The 25,065-nt window shown below is 41.4% G+C and overlaps 1 protein-coding gene across 1 annotated transcript in view; it reads right to left on the bottom strand.

Annotated features, from left to right (window-relative positions):
* LOC119173709 (glutamate receptor ionotropic, kainate 2) overlaps nt 1–12,286 on the bottom strand; it is a 114,754-nt gene extending 102,468 nt beyond the window's left edge. Inside the window, exons 1-2 of the mRNA XM_075895951.1 lie at nt 12,152–12,286; nt 11,170–11,419 (exon numbers count right to left, since the gene is read on the bottom strand). Coding sequence (XP_075752066.1) covers nt 11,170–11,317 — 148 coding nt within the window. The 5' untranslated portion in view covers nt 11,318–11,419; nt 12,152–12,286. The remainder of the gene's footprint in view (nt 1–11,169; nt 11,420–12,151) is intronic.
* Nucleotides 12,287–25,065: the final 12,779 nt, after the last annotated feature.

The raw sequence follows: 25,065 nt of genomic DNA, 5'->3' as shown, positions 1-25,065 counted from the left end.
TAGGCTGCTTTATTTAGTACGGCAGTACCTTTTGTATTCCATCCAATATTCTTGACCCCTGGTGTTCTTTTCTCGTTGATTCTTTGACGTGAATGCAATAATTAAATCGGGGACCTCGATGCTTCATCTGGAGGATAGAGGAACTCTCCACGGTAGTGATACTCTTTCTCTTGTGCGTTATGAAGCAATCATTGCTTACCGCCTACCTCGTCAAATGCAACTTTCATCATCGAGTTCAAGTAAAGCCAACTGAAATATTTTTGATCTATTTTAATTATGTTGTCACGTCTGTTTCTCTTGTTGACCTCGACATCAATTGAATAAGACAAAATGACAGACATTCAAAGAAATGGGTTAAGCAAGTGTCTAGACAGTGATGGTGGTGGAACACAAAGTGCTCAATTTTCGAGGCGAGTTTGAGCATTTTCTGATTCCGCATATCAAAAGCAGTGAAGGCATCGCCTATCTATTGAAAAAAATAAAATGCAGATTTATATTCGAAACTGCCTGGCTGCATCAACATTATAGTCCTCAAAAATGCTTCAATACTATTTTGTTTTGTTTCAGACGCCCCCTACTGTTTCTACGTCTCGAAACATTTGCGTTATGAGTTCTGACTGGAAGGGCGCACGTACGCGCAATATTTCACCTTCTTGCTATTTAGGGACACTGCTTTTGTTTCCTCTGCGGGTACTAATCCAGAGGATGATAAAACTAGCATTAGTGCCTTGGTAGTTAAAAGCGAAGGAGAAATCCCCGATAGCAGTGTGGCTACAAATTATTACACACAATGGTTTCATTTCAAGGTAATATCGTAATACTTGCATTCCATATTATAAGCATTCATTAGCTTACTTCGGGAGGTAGGAGATTTTCCCTCCTTAGAGCGTCTCCTGTACACATACTTTAACGTGTTGGAGTAAGTTTCGAAAACTGAAAAATAAAATTCGAAGAATATGTTATTTTAACTGCTTTCACGGTTTTTTTAACCAACAGTTTTTTTTCGCGAGACACTATAATTGTTTCGCCACTTTTTCTGCTTCGAGAAAACCTGTCTATCCTACTTCATGCTTGTTGTGCAAGATAGAGCGTATACGTACTGTTGCTTATGCCCACGCTATCGTAAACATAAAAAAATAGTTCCGTAGTCTAGATAGTTGAAGGTTGCAGCGCCACGACAGTTGTAGCTTGATTTACAGTAGGAAGAATACAAGTGGCCAGCTTACTTTTCTTTGTATTTACGTCATATCAGCAGTACTTACTACTCACTTCGAAGACTGCAAATATTGAGCACATATGTAAGAATGTATTTCTTTATTGCCATGTTGTTCTCTGCAATATCTTTCTAAAGGGTAAATTGATCAATTAGTGCCCTCTTAATCTCAATATTTTATTTCCTTTTCACATAACCTAAACATTAAAAGAAAAATCGTGATTAACGTAATGCGGCAGGAAGACACTATATGGGTATTTTATTTCTGGCTTTCACGTGGCTTTTCTCGATAGGCCAGCTGCAAAACAGAGATGAATCTCGCAATTAGGAACACCCATGTAGCTTTATTTTTATGTCACTTCGCGTGCTTTCTGCTTCAAGGAAAGTAAATTTAGTGCCTCAAAAGATTTGCCTCATATATTGTACACATTTCAATTCCGTAAAAAAGTCCTTGCAAGTCTTTTTGAAGGTATCAAGTAGAGCTGAATAAGCAAATTTTATCTTTCATTTTGTTATTACTCGCACATATATCGCGTTTATGAATACTAATAAAAAAAGAAAGAAAAATGAAAATTGTGTCGACTGAAACCGTAGTGGATTGAACATCCCAAGCGTGACGAGAACGGCCGCAGCGCTGTGCAGCCAGGAAGTGATACAAAATGTTGATAAAAAAATTGAGCTTCCCATAGTGAAGAACGAGATGACATTAATGTAAAAAACAAAAATTGACAAAATTACACAGTAAAGTTTGCCAAGTGGGGATTGTCACTCGTCAAAAAAGAGTGCTTTTATTGCAGCAAAGTATAATTTCTGCCTAGATGGCGACGTCAGAAGAACTGCCTGGGGATAAAGAACACCCAATTAATGGCTGATAAGTTCGCAAGCCCATAAACGTTTTCTTTTTCGAGTGCCTGGAGGAAGTGCTGTGTTCGCTTTTCCCGCAAAATAGGTTCGCCCTATAGAGAACCGCACACATTCTTTACGCCGTGCTAGCGTCTAAAACAGAGAAAAAAATGAAAACAATGCTGTGGCTTCTGAGAGGCCAAAACAATGCGTAACTGTACGTAGCGTATTATGTCTTATTCCTTTCCTGAAAAGATTTTTTTTCCCGCGGGTTCCATAAGTTGGTGGTCTCATTTCGTCCGAGGGCCTCTCAAGGAGAGAAAGGAATGATGGCGCGCTGGGTGAATGCAATTGTGCAACTGGTGGCAATGCGCAGTCTATTTCTACTTCCTGTCATCCGCTCGTGATTCGCGCTGGACGGCTCCTCCTAATGGGAAACCTCTCTTCAGAGACATAATGGTTCCTTCTTCCTCCTAGCTGTCTCTGGCTCTGTAACACAGAACGAATGTTCTACCATGCCTCACTGTGTTATTCTGAGGGTAGTCAATGAGCAGAAGAAGTTCGAGAAGTATGAGCCATGACACGTGTAAGAAGTGGCTGCCAGAAAATGATTTTGTTAGTACGCTAGGCGTGCGATAAACAGTAAATGAAACGCAATACACGAAAAAAGCCTGCTGGATGGGCATTCGCCTGTTCTAATGTCATTAACCCTCAATGATTTGAGATTTCACAGCAACGCCGTAAGTTTGTTAGTATTAGTGATTGTCATGTAGTTCATGTAGTCCTGCATTCCTGTCTCAATCGTCTAATTCACCTTAGATCAACAAGGTGTGGGCTCGACCTAGTAGGTATTCCATGATGAAATACTTCTTGCGTAAAATTTGTTAAATACCAGGCAAAAGAGCGCCCGCTTTTGTCTGGTTCATTCGTTGTCTAAAAAATTTGGCGCAGGAAGTAGTTTGTCTTAGACTAAGCTGTTTGACAACAAAATATTATGAGCAGTGTATGTGGCTTCCTTGTTAATATCTGTTATGCAGTGTTACTGGTCATTGTTAAGGCAACATGGGAATACAGCTTAGGAACATCAAGCTACATTGTGCCAGCTGTATAATTTCTCTTAAGGCGGATGTCCTTAATTGAGAAACGGCCTAACATTTGATGGTACGCTTGCTGACGAAATCCGTGATCATTCACTTGCCATGTTTATTGCGCTTTTGGTAAAGCACGCGAAGTCCGCTCTATCTGCTTACGTAGTTTTACTTGGAGTAACTAAGCCTTCTTCGACATGGTGGGTACAACCTGAGACGTCATATAAAGCAAGGTTATTGTATACTGGCTTTGACAATCACATTCACGCAAGCCAACTTTAGTTAACCCTTCTACTCCCATGTCAGGTTCTATACGGTTGATTGAAAGAAAAACTCTGCTTTGTTGTAACTATTTCCACATTCTGTTCAGGGCAATAAAGCTCTTCCTGTTTCGAAACACAATGTGACTTACAAGAATAGAAAGTCAGATATTCGCAGTTACGTTACGCCGCAATGCTCGCAGCTCGCAAAACGCGTCGTAAACTTTTAGTTTTCCATGGAGCACACTGTTCGCAGGCTGTGGTGGAAGAGCTTGCCAGCGCACGCGCTTTTGAGTACGAGGTGTCAGATAGATTCGAGATCTTGGATCAAGAGCATATGCTCAATTTCCAAAGAATGCTTTCGGTTGGCGTGAACACTATTTTACGCATATGAAGCTCAATCCCATTGGGAATTTTTCGAGGTGCTTCGTGAAAAAGCAAAAACTGTTTTCTTTATTTTGCTGTTTAGCTCCCAGGCCACCATTTACAACTTGAAAGTTGATTTGATTGTCGCTATCATTCACGGGCGCAGGCAGAGTTGCTATTATTATTTTCTTGGTTCAGGGCACGGCTGTTTATCGGTACTTTACATGTATTCACGCATGAATTTGTAGGTGTGGGTGTATGTGTGCGTAAGCAAAATTAAATTCTGAGGAGGTACGAACCTCCCTAACACACCCTATTCGTGGCCATGTGCCGGGTAATGTTGATTATAAACTATCGTAGATTGAATGAGATATCATCACACTTAGGTAAATCAGTTAACGTTTGCTATTCCTTGATAATACTTTCAAATAATACTAAATTATTTCTTGGCAATTTTATAGCGAGTAATGTCAGCCGCGTTACCCTAAGATGCCTGAAAATTTCTACCGCACGTTCCTAATACGTTCGCTTGACTTTTTTCGTTTTTGATTAATTTTTGTAAAACGTACTGAAGTAAATAAATGCAACACAAGTCATTGACGAAGACAAACGAAGGAAGCAAACAGACAACTCAAGTAAGATATTGCCGCGCCCTTTCGAGGCACTAGTATAAACAAAAACGAGGCCTGCAATACAAGAAGCGCAAAATATGACACTTTCTTTTTTAGTGTTTATTGAATACGGAACATGCCACATTGCACTATGCAAGGAACAGCAAACAAAGGCGTGCATCAACGAAAAGTTCCACTTACATCTATGTTGAAGTCTCAAACTAGTGATAATTCTTTCTAATGTTTGCATAAGCCTGCTCAAATCTCCTGGGACGCATTTCCAAAGGGAGAAAACGGCATCAGAAGGGCGTTATGGCGCGTGACAGCGCCGTGGAAGCGGCAAAAATAACACTAAATGCGAAATGGCATTCAGCTTGTCAGTTCTAAGAGATAAAACCATGGCTTAAATATGGTTTCATTGCTGGCTCTGGTGCCCGTAATACTTCGCGGCAGAATGGGAAGGCCGTGGCGTTTACCGGTAGGGGTAGTTGGAGTAAATGCGAAAAGCATTTTTAATTCGCATTTTCGAGGAAGATGAGGCAATATTTTTACCCTAGCCTCTTAGTTTTTTTTATTCACAACTGCTGGCTTCTTTCCTCATTTCAGAGTGCGGATGAAGTATGTTGAGGTTTTTGAAATATCACTCATACACCTCACGTATTTCCTTACTGGGATCATCGAAGGGATGCAGTTTGATTTTGTATTTTAGTGAAATATAATGCGTGCTTTGTTTCCTTAAGCTTGCGTTACTACAATTATTTTTGCAGAGAAAAAATATGATATCTCCGTTCCTTCAGAACTTCGATAAAATTCTTTCTTTTCCTGCCCCCGTTCCTTGTATGGGGGCAATTTTCTTTCTTTCGGTGAATAGAAAATTTGTGAATAAGTCAACCACTTTGAAGACGAAAGCACACGCGGGCGCGTTTTTTTGTGCACTCTTCATCTGGTGTAACCAACTTATTCAAGCTTTTTGACGTCACGAACTGGAAAAAAATGCTTGCTGTTTCTACACTGTCTAAACTGTTTAACTTTCTACCCTGTCACGTAGAAAGTTAGACAGTTTGCTCACTATTGTTTTGTATTATCAAACGAACTCTCCTTCGTTGCTTTTTACGCCACCAAGTTTATATTCGTAGACGTTCTCACCAAATTTTCTCGTATGTTTTCTTGCGCGGTATCAAAGAGGTTGCTGTGAAAGATGTGCGGAGACTAATTCACGCTTCATCGAATGAACTTCTGGTGTTCTTTGGCGGTCACCCCAGGTAACCACCAATTTTAAATGCGACGCATTTCTTAGCAAACTTCAGCGACTTTGAGCATATCTATCAATCTAGCCGCCTACGACTTTTATCTCTCCTGGCCGTTTCGATAATGGTATGGATACGAAACTTGGGATGGCATAAATGACTTTATGAAGAATATAATCAGTTAGTCATAACAAAAAAATGATGACATGTATGTCATAAATGTCATAATTTACATGGTCTTGCAGCTCTTGCGGTGGTTTCGTTCACATGGCTTGTTGCAAAACTGGTATGGTATGACATGATTGCATGGCGATCGCAATCGGGAAAACCTAACATGAAAATCATGACATGTGTGTCCTGTAACAACATGACTACACGCCATGCTCACGGTGTGCTCACGGCCGTTTCGGTAGCATCACACATACCAAATTTGGTATTACGGTACGTGAATGTATGACCAAGGTATGTGACTGATGCAAACATGATAATCATTAAATTCGTGTCATGTAACAACATGACTAGATGCCACGTTCATGATGTGCTGGTGGCCGTTTCGCCAGCCTCACTTGTACCAAATATGGTATTACGGGACGTGAATGGATGATGAAGGTATGATACTGGTGCAAACATGATAAACATGAGATGCGTGTCGCGTAACAACATGACTACATACTGCGCTGATGATGCGCTCGCGGCCGTTTCGCTAGCTTCGCATGTACCAAACTCGGTATTACGCGACGCGAACGGACGACATAGGTAAATGACACATCCGAACATGATAATCACGACATGTGTGTGATGACCCAACATGACTGCATGCCACATATGATGCACTCGCGGCTGTTTTGCTAGCTTGAGATGTGCCAAATTTGGTATCACATAACGCCAATAGATGACAAAGTTATGCGACGGGTGCAAACATAATAATCATAAGATGCATGTCATGTTTGAACATAATTACATGCCACAGTCAAGGCACCATTACATTTCGACGTGGCGCGATGCGCCTGCTCGCCGGCGTTCATTTCGTCGCGTCACGCCGGTGTTGCCACGCCAGGCGCCGGTCCGGCCATATACTCGCAGGTGCGCGCCGCGCTGCTTTGCTTTGACGCATGCGCGTTTCAGCACGTCCAGCGTCCGAGCGTATTGAAAAGATTGGTTGATATGTGGTGTTTAACGTACCAAAATCACCACGTGTTAAGTACTGCGGCCTGTGAGAGACGCCTTAGTGGAGGGCTCCGGAAATTTCGACCAGCTGGGGTTTCATTTAATTTATTTAACTTTATTTTTATTTCGACAGCTGGGGACGTTCGGAAGGGTGGACGCACGAACAGACAAACAGACAGATGGGTGGACGGACGTAAGTATGGACACACGCATGGTCGCGCGGATGGACAGAAGCAATAACGAACGGACGGAGGGAAGCACGGACGGGCTGCCGAACGCTTCGCCCCAATCATCGATGACTCCATGGATATGCTGCGATTTTTTTTTATTTCGTGTGATAGTGGTCACGGACACCAGTGGAGGCAGAGGTAAACTACGGCGCCGCGCGTGACCAGAGTTGTGATCTCATTTCAGCTTTCACTGTAAATTAAAAAAAAACTGGGAACCCTAAAGCTTCCCTTTTAGGAGTGGAACGCAATACCGACTGCCTGTTCCTAGTGTGTATTTCAAACACTTGAAATACACACTGCCACGTAATGCCACGTAGAGGGCACTGCCACTAATGCCACGTAGAGGGCGCATGAAAAAACCTTTCGGTTTTTTCATGCGCCCTCTACGTGGCATTAAGATAATAGGCGCAGTAACGTGTGCGCCTTCGTAGTGAGGTACCAGCTTTCAACCACGGAGCCATTATCACCGTCGCATATTATGGCACCCTTAGGCAGTGCGCATTTGTGCCACGCATTGCTACCGCAATACTTCGTGTTGCATTCTGAAGCATGTATACAGGACGCATGTATTTATGAAGCGTGAAAGCTACTTTCACTGCATTTCCAAGCAGAGCAAGTCCTTTTCATTGTTTTCGCAAGCAGAGGCGTGGCCGCGAAGTAGAACGTTCGCATGCCACGCAAAGGATCTGGGTTTGATTCCCACTTGGACCCCAACAATCCTGGTTAAGACCCAACTCTGCTCCAGGATTTTTTAATCATTTTTTTTATTTGCATCGTTGTCAATTTTCCGGCCACGCATGAGAAAATAATTTTTCGCTCACAAACAGTGTCGCCAACACCAACGCCGATGCCAGAATTTCTGCGAAATGAGTTCTTTAACGCTATTGCATAAAAAATGCATCATATTATCATTTTTCTCTAACCTGCAGGGCAAAACGAGACGCAGTGGGGGTGAGAATGAGAAAATGTGAAAACAAAAACGTCATCCCTTCAGATTTTGCAGTATATTGCCAAATGAGCAGCTTAAATTGACTCCAAGGGCGCGCAAGCAGTTTTTATGGGCCCACTATTTGCCATCTACGCAATGAATTCGGCCAGAAACCGGTGGTATCTTGCTCCGAAAATTCTAGCAAATCAAGCACTTCCAGTCCTTCTTTGTGCTAATGCTTTCTTTTGTTGGACGCTTGCACTCCATTAGGTTATTCAATAATATGAACCTAGATATGTTATGATGCAGTCTATTTGCCTCTTTTTGCCGTTTCGGATGCAGAACTGCACGGGCATTTTATAACTTTCAAAATTCTCTGTCAGTCATTTTGAGGTGATGACTTTCAAATTTTCCCTAGCTTGTTATTTTTTCAGTATAAAAAAATGACTCATTAAACTCGATTCTGAAAGGTGTTTCTGAATGGCTCGACCTGAAGATCTTTTAAATTTCACACGCGTCTTTTGAAAGTATCCTTGGAAAGGAACAGCCTCGAAGTAGCGCAAATAGAGTGAGTCCTGTCCTCCACAGCAGTCTGCACTTTTTCGTGCCGTTTTCCACCAATGAAGCTCTATATAATGCTCTCTCTTGTATGCCTTAGTCCTCCAAAAAAGTTATAATATTTCTTCATTATGCGTTATTGGTTAACTAAATAAGAAACTCCCAATGAAATTTTGATGATTTTTGTAGCGTTTTGCCCCTCCAACATGCCCGAATTCAAAAACATTTCCGCTTTCCAAGCAAGCACCAAATTAGGCAAACTCTTGGTGGTATGCAGCTAGTAGTATAATGTCACGAAGTAAATGCGTAAGCTCTTGTACTGACGTCAGAGTATATAGCTTAACGAACGGATCCAATAATTAAGACAAACAGAATTTCGCCCTTTTTCGAAGGGTCGCGAAGACACCGACACCAGCCACGTAACTTTTCCCACGGGAACACTGTGAGCGATGACAAACTTTTACACATAAAAATGCAGACAGATACCAGTGCCTACCGCTGATGTAGAAAAACAAAGAAAAGTACTTATGTTAATAGCTGCCGAAGTCAGCCTAGTCAAAATCTGGCGTTTTTTTCTGTGTGCATCTTGCATAGCAGCGCTTCCAAAAAGAAGATGGAATGCGTGTATTAACGCAGATATCGCTCGCTTCGAACGATGAGGCTCGCGGGTGACTATGCGTCTTGATCACTTGTCATCAATCGTACAGCAGTTTTGTTAATTTATTTTGTTGTTCAAAGGCCAGTAAGTATGAATTGAACACGCGAGTTTGGCCTGCTCATTTTGACTCATTAAAATACGGTGCTACAGTTACTGACAAAAAAGAGGGTAGGTTGAATACACGTGTTGATTTAAGCGCAATATTTCAATCACTCGAAATTGACTAGGCCAGTACCTCACTTTGCCACTTTTCACCATATAATTCGATATATTCCATTGAGTGGACTGAGACTTAACGTTAACCACGGAAAAGTTACTAGAAAACGAAGATGATCACGAACAAGATGGTTCTGTAAGTGATAAACTTACCGTCACAGTGCCACACCTAGAGTAGCTTAAAAGATTCTGTTTTATAGGTCTCGTTGCCGTTCATAAATATATACGCTCATTATACACAAGAGTCTACGGAACCTCGACGTAGCCTAACGACGTGTGCATACCCTCGGCTCTCCAAGGAGGCTCAGTAAGCCAAATAAAAGCGAGGTAAAAAGAAGTAATTAGTGTGCTTTTTGTGTAATATAGCCAAGTTGCAAATGCGAGCGGCAGTATTCAAACTTTTTGTACGACTAAATTTTTTTTTCAGTAAAGTAGCAATATAAAGCGATTCGCTTATGTTAATATTTATTTGATATTATTCTCATGTGCTTTTTTTTGCCTTGACACTACCACTGCGTTAGCGTATTTACCTCTGGAATGCAGCAGAGTTTGCACTTTTTATAGCATTTGATTTTATAGCCTCTGAAGTACAGTTAATCCATCGCAATGTGACTTCATTTGTCGCGATGCATTCAAACTGGCACTTATCATGTACCTCTCGGCATTTCTTTCATGATCAACTCGTTTTAGTACGCTGCTTTCGTCTGCTATTGCTTCAGTTAAAATTAGATATGAAACTTCAGATGCTGATGATATTCTGCTCTATAAAGTAATCATATGGTTAAGTTGGCCCACCTTTGTATGTTCCTGATGCGTTTTTCCAACTTTTCACCTTATCGCATGAACAAAAAAGACAGATTTCGCTTCGGTCATTTTCCGTTGCACTTTGGTTTCTTTACCGATACCTATAATTTAACTTGTACTTGTCAATACCAGCAAAAAACTTTTTTAATCACAACACTCGTGCAAAAGTGCCCTCCAAGCAGCAAGTACGTGGGAAAATATTCAACTGAAAAGAACTTCCTGGAATGAACAGGGACATTCACCCGGGATGTAAATTGTCTTCGTCTATTTTTCAGCCACTGAACTCAATGAAATTAAACACGTGTTAGAGATCAATTACTGATGCACATAGTAATGAAAGGAGAACTCAAATTCTCTTTATGTGCAGCACAATAGTAATGTGATCGGAAGCTTGCATTCCTACACAAGCATGTAGATCAGAACGTCGGAAAATTCGAAAACGCTAATTCACATGTTTTACTCTCGAGCATTGACTGAGGCTGTGACAGACGAAAAAATTCTTCACGCCCGAGACTCGTTTTCATAATACAGGATGTCCGCATGAGCCCTAAGAGACGACGAAAGTTGAAAATATAAGTTCAAGAAATATACAATTCCAAGCAGATGGCCAGCTTGGTGCTCAGCTAGAGAGAAAGAATAAGGAGAAGGACGGGGAGATCAACCAGGGCTGAGCCTGGGAGGCTTCCGTGCACTTGGTAGAGGGAAAATGGAGGGAAAGGTATAGTGAAGTAGAAATGCATGCAGAGTCTACGATCAGGGTCCTAGGATATTGCAGCGTACATTTCTTACCTGAGCAGTTTCCCACGGAGAACAGCTTAGCGCACATGAGCGAAGTAATCGCTTGAAGTCAATATTCACAATGTTTTTTTTTCTTTAAAGTAAACGACAAGAATGGCTTCACGAGGCTTAATCACTGAGATGTGCCTTAGAAGTGAAGCGACAATAGAATCAGGGAGGAGTTGTTTTATGTGTAAACTTACCTATCCGTATGACTTCTGGTAAGGCCGCTACTGTGTCACACTGCCAAAGTAGTGGCGCTGTAGCCATTGATATACAGAGCACCAAAAGGGTCCCTCGAGCGAAAGTCCAGCTTGCTCTATACACGGTGCACCACAGTTCCCAGGCCATGTTCTCGGAAGAAGATTCCACCAGAAGATTACTCTGCACTTGAACGCTGAGGGCGACTGCTTTTCTTCATTGAGTCCACAGGCAGTGCAGGTATTATCAATTCTGTTTCCAAGTAAGCGGGAGTCTATTGTTAAGTATATTTATGAGAAAACTTTCAAGCTACTTGTATTACACTGCTCTTTCACTCTGTATGCAATCACTCATCAATATGTGGATAAAAACACATGTATTCGAATTTTAGTATTTTGAACATCCGCTTCAGCAAAAACACTTTTCTGTTAAATTCCACGGTTCCAAATGCTACACATGAGATTATAAAGGTTATTTTTTTTAATTTCCAAGTCAACCGTGTTAGCTCGAAAGGTCATCTAAATATCCGAGACGTCTAAATGTTCTTCTACCTTTCTCGCGCCCCTAAAAGTGAGCACAAGATGGTCGGCGAAATTTATTGAGCCTGTCTAATAAAAATTAAAAGCATACACGAAACATTGTTGATGCTTCGTTAGAAAATGAAAAGCGATATCTAAGGTAAATAATTGATAATTCCGGAGCTCTTGCTAATAAATGGCGCATTTTTAAAGCAAGCTCATATCTACCAGCCCAAAAAATGTTTTCGAAATGTTAGATTTTTTTTAGAAATTTACGAGTCTTTTAACCCAACAAAAAGGAAAGTGCTTCATGAAAAAAAATAAAGCTATGAGCTTCTCATGTTTCACTAAACTGAATCCATATTAACCTTGAGTGAACCCAGAACATTTTTGGCAGCGACTAAAATGTTGTATGAGTGAGGTGCCAGTAACTACAAAATAACTTTCTCAAGCGCCGTGTTCTTACCACGTCCGAGTTGATGCAGCAGGGAAGCACTTATATCCAACTTGTAAAAAACACGCCGATACACGCATTCCCAAGTTCAATAACTAGACATCGGTCGCAGTAACCATGTGGCTTAAAGTGTTCACGAGCGTGCGCTAATTGAAACTTTCACAAATCGATGGCCTCGAGAAAGTAAAGTTCAAATGGCACGTCGAGGATGCATTTGACGTGGTGGAAACCTTTGTCTCGTGGGACATCTCATCGAGGATATTGTACACATCACCATCTGGTGTTTGTCCGAAGAGATTACGGTGAGCTACGGACACTGATGGTTTAACACCTGCGATGCGAAATCACTACTCTGTAGACGCTGGCTGGACGAGTTGAGTGGACGCAGGGACGTTTCGTAATTGCAGAGGTCAAAAACAGGTGATTGTCACTTGGCTCAACAAAATCTTTCCTCCAACGCGAGCAGTGTGCAGCAGAAGCCACCGAGCGGGAGCGCAGACCGCCTGCTACTGAGCCGTGGGCCGCAGCGGCAATACAGCGCCGCGCATCCTTTGTTCCCCACTAGCGCGGTTGCGTGGGGGAAGGAAAAGGAACCGAGTCAAGCCGCCCAGAGCGCTGATTCGTAGGCGTGGCTTCCAGAGAAGGCGCTCGCTGGAGGTGAGAGGGAGATGAGGGTGGGTGGGAGAAAGGGAGCACACGCGCCTGTACGCCTGCACACGCGCCCGTAGCGCCATCTCTGAGTGCTTTCGCGTGTGCTCACGCACAAGTGCACAACCAGTGAGACGGGCGCTCCTGCATAACGTCTCGATGTGAACTACACTGAAAATAATGAAGCTGTCTCGGATCGTGAAAAGTTTCGTGTAGCTGATTTAGTTGTTCTTTTCTCAGCGAAGTTTTTTAAAAAATTTTTCTGATTTTATGATATTTTAGCGTTTCTTCAGGAAAAGGGTTGCAAATAAGGTGGAAACTTTTAAAGTATTGTTTTAAATCAAATTATCGTCAATCAACAACAATTTACTCGCGTTCAAAAACAAGTTAGAAAGAACTTTTTGGCATTTTCTGCAGAATGTATAATACTGTAGGTGGCTATTTTGCGTGGTCATCAACAACTGAAGCCGAGGTTTGCATAAAGAACAACCACGTGGCTGAGCGCTTTTATACGTAGGGTTTAGGGCAATTACTTATGCAAGATAGGAATCACCGATGTTGCGAACAGATCCGTCAGTAAAAGGCGTCTTGGGAAATTGGTTAGTAAATTCGGTAATAGTCCTAATGCCCAGGTTTGCGAGACAGCCCGGGTAGTCAACCGATAAAATAAATAAAACTTTCAAATACGTCACGTAGACTGGGGCGCCATTTCAGATGCTATGTATGCGTTTCTGCTCAGCGTTTAAAAAAATATAACGGTGACCACGGTTGTCGCCATAATCTACATTGTTCTCCTTTGGCCTACTTGACGCATCAATCGCGCGGGATTTCAATCATTCGTTGAAGGCATGATTAAGGAATTCAAGATTGCTCTGCACAAGCGTCAACCTGAGTTTCATGAGCTCTTGTATACGCTCTTCCAATGTTGTACTCATTTATTAGCTGTGTTCATGAGCCACTCTATTCCTCTTCTTAATCCCTAAATTGTCATTTTTCAGTTGGTGCAACACAGTGCAACTAATGTCTTCATTTCATTGTGCGTTTGTCAATATTATGAAGAGTCATCTTGCTCTGCTTAGGCGTCTGTGGATACCATTACTCATTATAGCTCATCTTTAGCATCCCTGTATGCTCTCAATGAATTATTCACAATGAGGATATTTCTTCTGACCGGCTCTTTTCAGGCCTCTAACAAGAAGCGAGTGCTGTAGTTTGAAAGAACTTTGGGAGCAGTGCGCATTGATTGATTGATTTGTGGGGTATAACGTCCCAAAACCACTATTTGTTTATGAGAGACGCCGTAGTGGAGGGCTCCGGAAATTTTGACCACCTGGGCTTCTTTAACGTGCCACCAAATCTGAGTACACGGGCCTACAACATTTCCGCCTCCATCGGAAATGCAGCCGCCACAGCCGGGATTTGATCCCGCGACCTGCGGGTCAGCAGCCGAGTACCTTAGCCACTAGACCACTGTGGTGGGGCGGGAGCAGTGCGCACTTTAATGAGTCAGTCTTCCGTCTGCGATTTTGGAACGTCGCATTCAAACGTATCGAAACGCACCTCGATATTTCTTCTGTTTATCATCACTTGGACCTTACAGGTCCAGTAATCGGCGACAGCAGTAGAGCAGCCCCAACAGGGGTCGTTCCGGGAGCCTCTAATCGGAAAATTAAGGGCAGCGGCCGATGGAGGTGCGCTTGCTGTACGACGAACAACCGCAGACCCTCCGCTGCCGACGACGACACGACTGCAAGGAAATACGCCGCAAGGCTGACAGAGCTCTGAAGTAGAAACTTCCCGGCCAGAAGGCGACCTGACGTCGCCACGTGGAAGCATTCGAGCAAACTGACGTAGCCGTGACCCGACGCCACGACCAAACCGCAACGCACAAAGATGAACTAGTGAGCTCAACGGCCACAACACCACCGCTCTCGTCGACGCTGGGGCCGACTACTCCGTCGTCAGTGGGCCTTTCACGATGAAGTTGAAGGAAGTGAAGACTGCTCGGAAAGGCCTTAAAATCCGGACCACTGGGGGTCACATAATAACAACAGCTGGTGTTTTCATAGCAAGAGTTACCATCCTTAACCGTGATTATCCCGTCAGCTTACTCATTCCACTGCACTGCTTCAGGCATGCGATACTTGGGATGTACTTTTTGAGTAAACATGGTGGCGTCATCGACCTAAGGTCTGAGGCAATAACAATATACACAGAAAAATCACTGCTCCCACACACGCCGTCAGGAAGGCACGTTTTGAATATGCTCGAAGACCTTGTCACCGTTCCTTCTCGCTCCCGCGTAGGGATTTTCGTCTGCACTAAAGAATGAACAGACATGCAAGCAGTTGTTGAAGGCAACCAGCACCTGTTGATCAACCGCGAAATTTGCATCGCTACAGAAAAAGCCCAGCTGCGGGAACGTAACACAAGAGGAATGCTACCGAAGCTCAGCTACAAGTTCAAGCCAAGAAGTGAGGTACGACGGTTTCCTACCTCGAAGAAATAGGGGAAGTCAGCAACACTTTCGCCATATCCGATTCTGCCGAATGCACCCCCACTACTCAAGCTCTTCAACCAGCTTTCCACATAAATCCGAGCCTTCCGACACATGAACAAGAACAGCTCCGAAACCTGCTACTGAAATACAAAAGCTGCTTTTCGTCGACAAGAGTGGCGATGTGGGCTTTTCGTCATTGTCGCGAATTCGAAAGACCCGCGTTGCGAGACACCGAATCGTAACAGAAGAAAGTGCCAGGCCACTCCGTCAGAACCCGTACAGAGTTAGGACGCGAGAACGCGAGGTTAAAAGAAACATTTTGACGAAATGCTACGTGATAACGTCATCTAATCTTGGGAATTAGCGCAGCTGGGGTCAACGTGTGAATGTTCATTGGCTCTCAGTTTAAGCATACGTTTTGAATGTCATCATACTGTCAACCAGGATTGTTAATACAACAGAGAATTCAATGGCCATTTTATTAGCTCAGTCGTGGGGTTCGACAGTTACAATTGACTGACCAGTGAATGATCCCAAAGTGAATGGCAACTTATCGCAGCAGTTTCTTGGTGTCTCATGGAGTGTGAAAGCAGACGTACAGCAACGCAATAGCGTTAAATGTTGCGACTGCTTGCTGCATGCCCGGAATGCCGTATTCAAACACTGTGGTTTTTTTCTTGCGTTATGCCAACGATGCCCAACGCACCACCACTCTCTCTCCATAAAACATACTTTCATATGCCTACATAATGCTAGCATGGCCAAATAAACATGCAGTATCGCGAAGTGAGCAGCCATCCAATTTTAATGGCTGCACTTTTTTTTTGAAATGGCGAAAAGCTGCAAACATGGGGCTGTGAAATTGTATTTGCTCGTTTTGGTGTGAACAGTGAAACGGGGTCATTTTTCTAATATATTAGGCATGGTGGGGCTTCCTGCGAATATAAGCCAAACTTTCCGCTGAAATAACGCGTAGAATAAATGTGTCATGAAAAAACTTACTTGGATTCCAAGCAAAAACTAGCATTAGTGAGCATAAGTCTGAACATTGGACGCATATGGCCTCGACTTCGCTCATTATCTTTAATTATATACAGTGATAAGAACAACAGAGGCCTCATTCATCACTCCTTTGTGCCTCGCTGTCAAAAGGCGATTACGTGATAAAACGCGATCAAAGTGATAGATCTTTAAAAAAAAGCTGAAATTTTGTACTTTACAAGCAATATTTCTAACGATGATCCTTATTCTTATAATGAAGGGCTTTCGTATTATGCGGGAGGTGGTTGGAACCTATAGCTTATTGATAGGTTTAGGATGCCTAATCAAGTTTGAAAATTGGCGCCGCCGAGCTGATTTATCAGCGAAAACTTATAGGAGGACAAAAGCAAATGCGCTAAAAGTATCTGCACAGTCAACAGGTCGTGCTCTAGAATAATTACAATAAACAAACTCTAACTATAAATCAAATGAGTACATAAAAGCTATATACAGCCAGCATTATGTTCTTATAACACACGGTAATATTAAGCCCTATTGTATGAGCGTATATCTTTCATTCCACAGCTTTGCCTGTTTTGTGAAAAGATTGTTTAGAGATGCGCTTGATTACTGATTTTTAAATTTTTTGTAAAGCAAAAATGTGTTTCCTCGTATCAAACATTCAATCTGTATTTAATAATTTCCTCTTTAGTTCCTGAAAATGACTTTCTTGCTCGAAAGTGAACAATTATTTTAAAGAAAGACTTTCTTCACATCATACCAAATGATGCACAAGTGAGGAAACAAAAAAACTATCATTTCACTACAATAGCAGCTACTAACACCCTATAGCTTTGCTATATATATATATATATATATATATATATATATATATATATATATATATATATATATATATATATATATATATATATATATATATATATATACTAATAGATTTGCTGTATATACATATATCCCTATAGCTTTGCTACAAATCGAGTTACAAAGTCGACGTCTGGTGTGTAGGTGAACGTACAAAAGCAGATTACAGTAGTACACTGTAGTCAACTGTTGTGCTTCACTTTGTCGCAGTTCAAGGTGAATGAAACGGTGACATCACTTGCTGCGCTGGTGCGTAAGGTGGACGTTTTGGTGTACTTTTGTGACGCTCTGACAAAGAGCATTCTCCTTCTTTTTTATGTATTCTCTTCTTGTTCAGCACTCGCTTGCGCCTGCGTGAACGGGCACATCAGCAGTCACCCAGCCATATTGAATTTGGGTAAGACATGTGAGCACTTAAGCTCACGCAAGTGCTCACGGAGTAATTCAAGGAAGGTGGACGATGGTGAACAAGCACATTCTAGGTTTCTTTGAGTGTTCACATAACAGATAAGTTTAAATAAATGGTTCTCAATTCTAAGATAAGCTGTATGCACACAGAGTTGCCATCAAGGTAAGTTATTCCAGTCAGTGCCATTTCGTCCTATATTGCGTGTGTAAGGACAGCTATTTTGAACACAGTTTGTACGAGCCAAAGAATGCATTCAGGAAACGTATACAAAATGAAGGTGCAGTACTTGTCATCTACCACGGTGACTCAATGACATATATTCAGAAGTCATAGACCCGATTCCCGATGGCAGTGACCCTAGTTTGATGAGGGCCGACAGTAAGCACGAGTGAGTACCTAAACAAAGATGCGTGGTATATAACATCGACGGGCCAAAATTACGTTCTTCATTTATACTGAAGTTACATGTTAAATTTACACTCTATAGTAATCAGTAGACTATCAGTCAGCGCATTCGTCGAATACAATGCAGCTGTGAAATACGCAATAATTTATCTGTTGATCATGCAAGGCAGGAACAAGGTTCTGTGAAGCGCTCTAAAGCTTACACTCATCAGTTGCAAAGATAACTTTCACTGATCGGCGTGAATACTCGAATTCATTGCGAGAATCTCGCAGCTAGGGATTATGAACGCCCTCAGCTGAAGACCACTGGTATGAAAATGGCCCGAGTAGGGGGCTGACTGTTATGTGCCATGATCAAGTGGGCTGCTCAATATTTCTCCCTTCTGTCACATTTACTTTCCATCAAACAACACTCGCATATTTTCGTTTATATTTTCGTATACTTTCAGGTAGAACACACGCAAAAAATTTACGAAACGCAAAATACAGAAATACCACATGCACAGCAAACCGTAAATTACTGTCCGAATATTTATGTTGTGAATGAATTTAATAATATTAGTCAATGTGAACCCCTTATATGTTTGCTTATCCACATTGTTAAAAAATATTTTTCTTTACATAAATAATGACGATGCTTATATATGTGCTGAAAAGGCGACACATGAGTCATGAAAGACAAGACGTTCATCGATATGAACGAACGGCTCATCAACAAATCTAATTTTTATAAATATCTTGCCTGTTTTCTAACTTTTGCTTACTTACACTACTCTTTTTGTGTAAAGCACTTCATCTGCTTGATACAGCTGTCTTGATGTATCACCAGAATTTTCAGGGGAAATTATTAACGTCCCCTGCGTATGAAGTCAGTAGAGCATTTCATGATAATGGCACATCCGCTTAAGCCCATAATTTTTTATGAGGCGATTTCATCCTTCTTTTGTTCTTCCCCGCCACAGGCTGATAAACGTTTTCGCCATCTCTTTACGGAAATCACTGGCTCCAATCTTTGCGCGCTCATATTTCGTTGTCGTGAATATGCGAATATTTGTTCGTGTGGTGCGTATGTGTGAAATTTCTCGCCAGGGCTAATCTGAACCGTATAAATCGCCACCATTTATTTTTCCTCGTCTCTAATTTCAGACGATCTTATCGCAATATAATCCATTTATTATCATTGTAACATTTAGGCATATCAAATATATCAGTTAAGTTTCTGAAGCCGTGCTCGTGCGTTTTTGAAAGCGACTACTTTATATAGTTATGACTCTACCAACATATTTACTTTCGTAGAATTAACTACACTGGCCGAGCCAAAGCCGTTTGTCGTGCTCGTACAGTAGACGCACTGCGGATGCGCCAGAACCGTGCCGTCCCAAGGCGCACAGATGGCGCGTGGAGAAACACTGGAAGCTTCTGGAGTGACGTGTCACTGGTGGGCTGGCGCTGTACTCGCGTGATCTCCCTCTCTAGTCTATATGTATGTATGTATGTATGTATGGATGTATGTATGTATGTATGTATGTATGTATGTATGTATGTATGTATGTATGTATGTATGTGTCTGTGTGTGTATGTATGTATGTATGTTTGTATGTATGTGTAGGTATGTGTGTATTCATGCATGTATTTACGTGTTTATGTACGTATGTATGTATGTATGTATGTTTGTATGTATGTTTGTATGCATGTATGTATGTATGCATGTATGTAGGTATTTATGTATGTATGTATGTATGTGTATGTGTGTATTTATGCATTTGTTTACATATTTATGTACTGGTGGAGAGTGCTTTCCGATCCCCTGGTCCTCTCCCTGCAGCCCTTTTTCGTTATCTTCAACTACAATACATCGCTGGAGCTCCGGTCGGGTCGCCGTCTGCGCAGTCAGCCTACGGTCATGTCGCAAGACGAGCACAACAACACGGCTCCATCCACCACGCCTGCACCCCTAAGCATGCCTTCTTGGACTGTCACCGCCCCTCAAAAAGATCCCCCGATGTTCTCCGGCCTTCGCGGTAAAGACGTTGAAGACTGCTTGGATGAGTACGACCGTGTGAGTGCGCTTAAGTAATGGCATGATTCTGTGAAGCTGTCCCGTGTTTCTACCTGACTGGTGTCGCTAAGACATGGTTTCTCAACCATCAGCTGGATTTCCCAGACTGGCCTACTTTTAGGCAGCAGCTTCGTCAAATATTTGCCAACTCTTCTGTACGTGCCGACGTCGCAAAACGGAAGCTTGCAGAACGTGTCCAGCACTCCGGCGTGTCCTATACATCGTACATTGAAGATGTCCTCGCCTTATACCGTCGCGTTGACAGCTCGATGGCGGAGCATGACCGCGTTCGCCATTTGCTCAAGGGCATAGGCGACGTCGCATTTAACGCTCTCGCGGCTCATGCGCGTCATCTTATTATATGTACATACTCATCATCATCAGTCTGACCTGTGTTGTGAGGCAGAGGCTCCGCAAGTAAAAGAGGTGTCTTGCAGCCAAAACGTTGCCTTACAGTACGTACGTACGTACGTACGTACGTACGTATGTATGTATGTATGTATGTATGTATGTATGTATGTATGTATGTATGTATGTATGTATGTATGTATGTATGAACCATGTATGTATTTATGTATGTATGTGTATGTAGTGTGTACTTAGCATGTATTTACGTACTTATGTACGTGTGTACGTATGTGTATGAACTATGTATGTATGTATGTATGTATGTATATATGCGTATGAACTATGTAAGTATTTATGTATGAATGTGTGTATTTATGCATGTATTTACGTATGTATGTGAGTGTTTGTGTATGAACTATGTATGTATTTTTGTATGTATGTATGTATGTATGTATGTATGTATGTATGTATGTATGTATGTATGTATGTATGTATGTATGTATGTATGTATGTATGTATGTATGTGTATGTATGTGTGTATGTATGTGTATTAACTATGTATGTATGTATGTATGTATATATGCGTATGAACTATGTATGTATTTATGTATGTATGTGTGCAATTATGCTTGTATTTACGTATTTATGTACTCTGTATGTATGTACGTATGTATGTATGTATGTATGTGTTTGTGTATGAACTATGTATGTATTTATGTATGTATGTGTATGTATGTGTGTATTTATGCATGTATTTACGTATGTGTGTATGTATCTGTGTATGTATGTATGTATGTCTTCCATTCTTCCATAGCGCACGTTACTTATATCCTCGTACAGGCGAGCTAAGCTACTGCTAAAATTTTTTATAAGCGTTTACGTGCTTAAGCTGGAGATTTTGCTTGAAGATATTCCAATATATTTTGGCACAGCTTGACAAAAATATCATGGCAATAAACCAGAAAGCGATGCCTTGTGCGGAATATAGAGCACGCAATCATTTTATGTGATTGATGTTGCTTCTATTTGAAATAATATGCTTATCTCTGACGACTGGAAAAGGTTTATAAATTGTCTGCATACATATCGTCACCGAGAAAATTTAATTCCACCAAAGTTGACGCACGATTGCGCATACACCCGAGACTAGTCAGCTTTATGGGTGACCTCTCTTGGAAGTAAAAACTATAGGCCATTAGCTCGACCTCACAACGTGGAAGAAAGCTGTGGAAGCGTTACTGTTTGTTCCTGTGATCTCTGGCCTATCTGAACGAAGGTGACTAGGAAGCCTTACCTATATATTAACGCGTTTTTTAAGGCTAGGAATTCGAAGTCTTCAGCACGAACTCATCGGCGAAAATCTGGCGTGCGGTGGACGAGGTCATATAACCACCCATGCGTCTTATGACAGGAGGCACGGGAGCTGTACGTTCAGTTCGCTCTCACATGATTGGAATGATTGAAAACATTTGAAATAGCGCGATGTAAAGTGAATGGTAATATAGCGACAACGTATAGCTAGCACCTTACGCGATTGCTTGAAATACTCTGCATGTTTTGTTTTGTTTTGTATTGCAAAGCATTTCTTAGCGAACTTCAGCGATTTTGAACGTATCTATCTATCTATCTATCTATCTATCTATCTATCTATATAATTATCTATCTATCTATCTATTTTTGTATCTATCTAGCCACCTACGTCTTTTAGCTCTCCTGGCCGGTTCGATAATGGTATCAATACCAAAATTTAGTATTTCATAACATGACTGTATAGGGAACATATTTGACTAGTCACCACATGAAAATTATGATATGTATTCTATGAATGTCATGATTTACATTTTATGGTCCTACAGCTTTTGCGGTGGTTTCGTTCCCATGAGCTGTTGCAAAACTGGTATAGTATGGCATGATCCCATGGCGAATACAAGCGACAGACCCACATGAAAATCATGACGTGCGTGTCATGTAAAAATATGGCTACATGCCATACTCATGATGCGCTCGCGGCCGTCTCGCTAGTTGCACATATGCCGAACTTGGTATTACTTGACTTCAGTGGATGAGGAAGGTATGTGACTGGTGTAAACATAATAATTATGAGGCTCTTGTCATGTGAAAACATGACTACATGCCACAGTCAAGGCGCCAATTCCTTTCGGCGTTCGTTTCGTCCCGTCACGCCGGCGTTGCCACACCAGGCGTTGGTTCTGCCATATACTTGCAGGCGCACGCCAACCTGCGTTTTGCTTCGACGCATGACGCGTTTCAGCGCGTCCGGCGTCCCTACGTCACGAAAAGAGGCAGTGCTGTCTGGGTAAGACATTGTCGCGAAATGAAGCATGTCACATTTTGCACCGGTTGCGAACGGGCCGCGCCGACGGACGCTGGTCACGCGAGTCGTGCCTGTCGTCAGATAGAGTGCTCGCGATTTGCTAAGGAAGCGTCTTTGTGGCCAGCGTTCGCGCGCGCGTCAACGTTACCTTGTAGTATATTGGGCCCTTTATGATGCGCTCGCGGCAATTTCGCTTGCTCCACATATACTAAATTTCGTTCACGTCCCGTAAATAGATAAATAAGGCAAACGACGCATCCAACCATGAAAATTGTGACACGGCAGTCTTGTCCGGCATGATTTCTCTGCACCTGGTAACGTTGTGCCGATTTTAAAGTGACAGATAAATCTTCCTCATTCGTGGTTCGCATATCGTCGATTCCCACTGTATGTACCTAGAATCTGTCATTCTTCCCCTCAATTGTTTAAGGGGTATTCAAAATGTGAGTCATTTTTCGGCATGCACTTTGAGCGTATCTATCTGTCTATCTACCTATATATATATATATATATATATATATATATATATATATATATATATATATATATATATATATATATATATATATATATATATATATATATATATATATATATATATATATATATATATATATATATATATAAATATATATATATATATATATATATATATATATATATATATATATATATTCGCCGAATTTCGCGTGCTCTCGTAATCACCTCCGTAACTTGAGGTATACCAAACCTATTAAGTAAGTCTAATAAGGTTTGACATTTATGGCTGCCTATTGAGGACGTGAATAATGTGAACATACCGTAGCAGACGACGGCAAGCACTGTGCTCCAGACACGTGTGGCACACTTGTCTCACATAAAAAACAGCGCCAAAACGAGGGACAAGAAAAAAAGGAGACAGACAGCGGCACTGACTTACAACAAGATTTATTTGCTAGAACCACACAATATATACTTGAGCAGTATCTGACAAAAAAAAAGAGAAAACTTCAGTGCCGCTGTCAGTGCTGTGTCAGTGTATATCAGTGCCGCTGTATATCTCCTTCTTTTCTTGTCCCTCGTTATTGGGGCTGTTTTTTTATCAATCAATAAATCAAAGAACTTTATTTTCACCAAAAAAATTACGGTGAAAAAAGGTGGTCGGGAAAAAAGCTGTCCAATGACAGTTTGACAAAGCCCCAGCAACCCATCGGTGGCGAAACGACAGGGTACAGCACCGGATAAAAGTGGGGAAAAAAGCATAATAATAGTCGCTAAACAGTTTCAAATTGATATCATAGTGCATTCACTACGGGCGCAGGGGCACTACAAGGTCAAATGTACCTAATTATACACTTGCTAAAGATAATTACCGAGGAAAAAAGAAAAAAAGACGAAAAGAAAAAGAAGGACAAAAACAAAACAAAAAGTAAAACAAGGCCAGCGAAGAAGAAAGAAAACAAAAAATGGAAAGAAATATATTAGGCAATTCAAGTACATTAAAATGTACAATGCGCAGTTATATACTGATATGCATATGATTCATATATATATATATATATATATATATATATATATATATATATATATATATATATATATGTATATATATATATATATTGTGGTAAAGCTTTTGAACAGTGGGTTGTCCTCTCCAGCGCCTTCTAGTGGGTCTCCCTTTTCATAAGAAGAAGAACAGCTAGTGCAGAGAGTCGGTCCCCGCATTGACTGTCGCTGTCGTGAATCATCGCGAAGTGTCTGCCAATAAACCTCTTAACAATATATATATATAAATATATATATATATATATATATATATATATATGAATAATGAAGGAAAAGGGGAAACACAATAACTTGCGAAACGTGTGTATTCTCCAATATTGGAAAAGGCAAGTTTGTTATGTGAACGTACTTCTAGTTTCTTTTTTTTTGTGTGGGTTAAAACATCTGTTCCTTGCATTTCCAAATAGTTTCATGTTGTTGGGAGAATGTGTCGGGTGCGTTGTGTTCCATAGTGTGTGCGTGAGAATGGAACGTGCCAAGGCGCTTGATATCGGACATGATAAGAAATTGCGTTTTGTGTAAGGTTCGTGAGTTTAAGAAGTGTGTCTGATTTCGCGAGTGCTGCTTTTTTGTACCAGCAAAGCAATTTGTAAGTATATAGATCTGATATTTTCACAATTTGATGCTGTTTGAAAAGAGGGGCGATGTGTTCTAGAAAGGGAGCATTTGAAATAGGTCGAACCATTTTCTTTTGTGACACGCTCAGTTTTGACATATTAAGGGCTGTAGTTTTACCCCATACCCGGAAGCAGTGACAAAGGTGAGAAATAAAAAGCGCAACGAAAAGTAATCTCCTTATTTTAGCTGTTAG

This window comes from Rhipicephalus microplus, chromosome 5, assembly GCF_043290135.1.
Source record: "Rhipicephalus microplus isolate Deutch F79 chromosome 5, USDA_Rmic, whole genome shotgun sequence".
Classification (NCBI taxonomy): Eukaryota; Metazoa; Arthropoda; class Arachnida; order Ixodida; family Ixodidae; genus Rhipicephalus; species Rhipicephalus microplus.
Note: the sequence above shows the minus strand (reverse complement) of the source record. Positions and strands in the feature narration are given on the sequence as shown.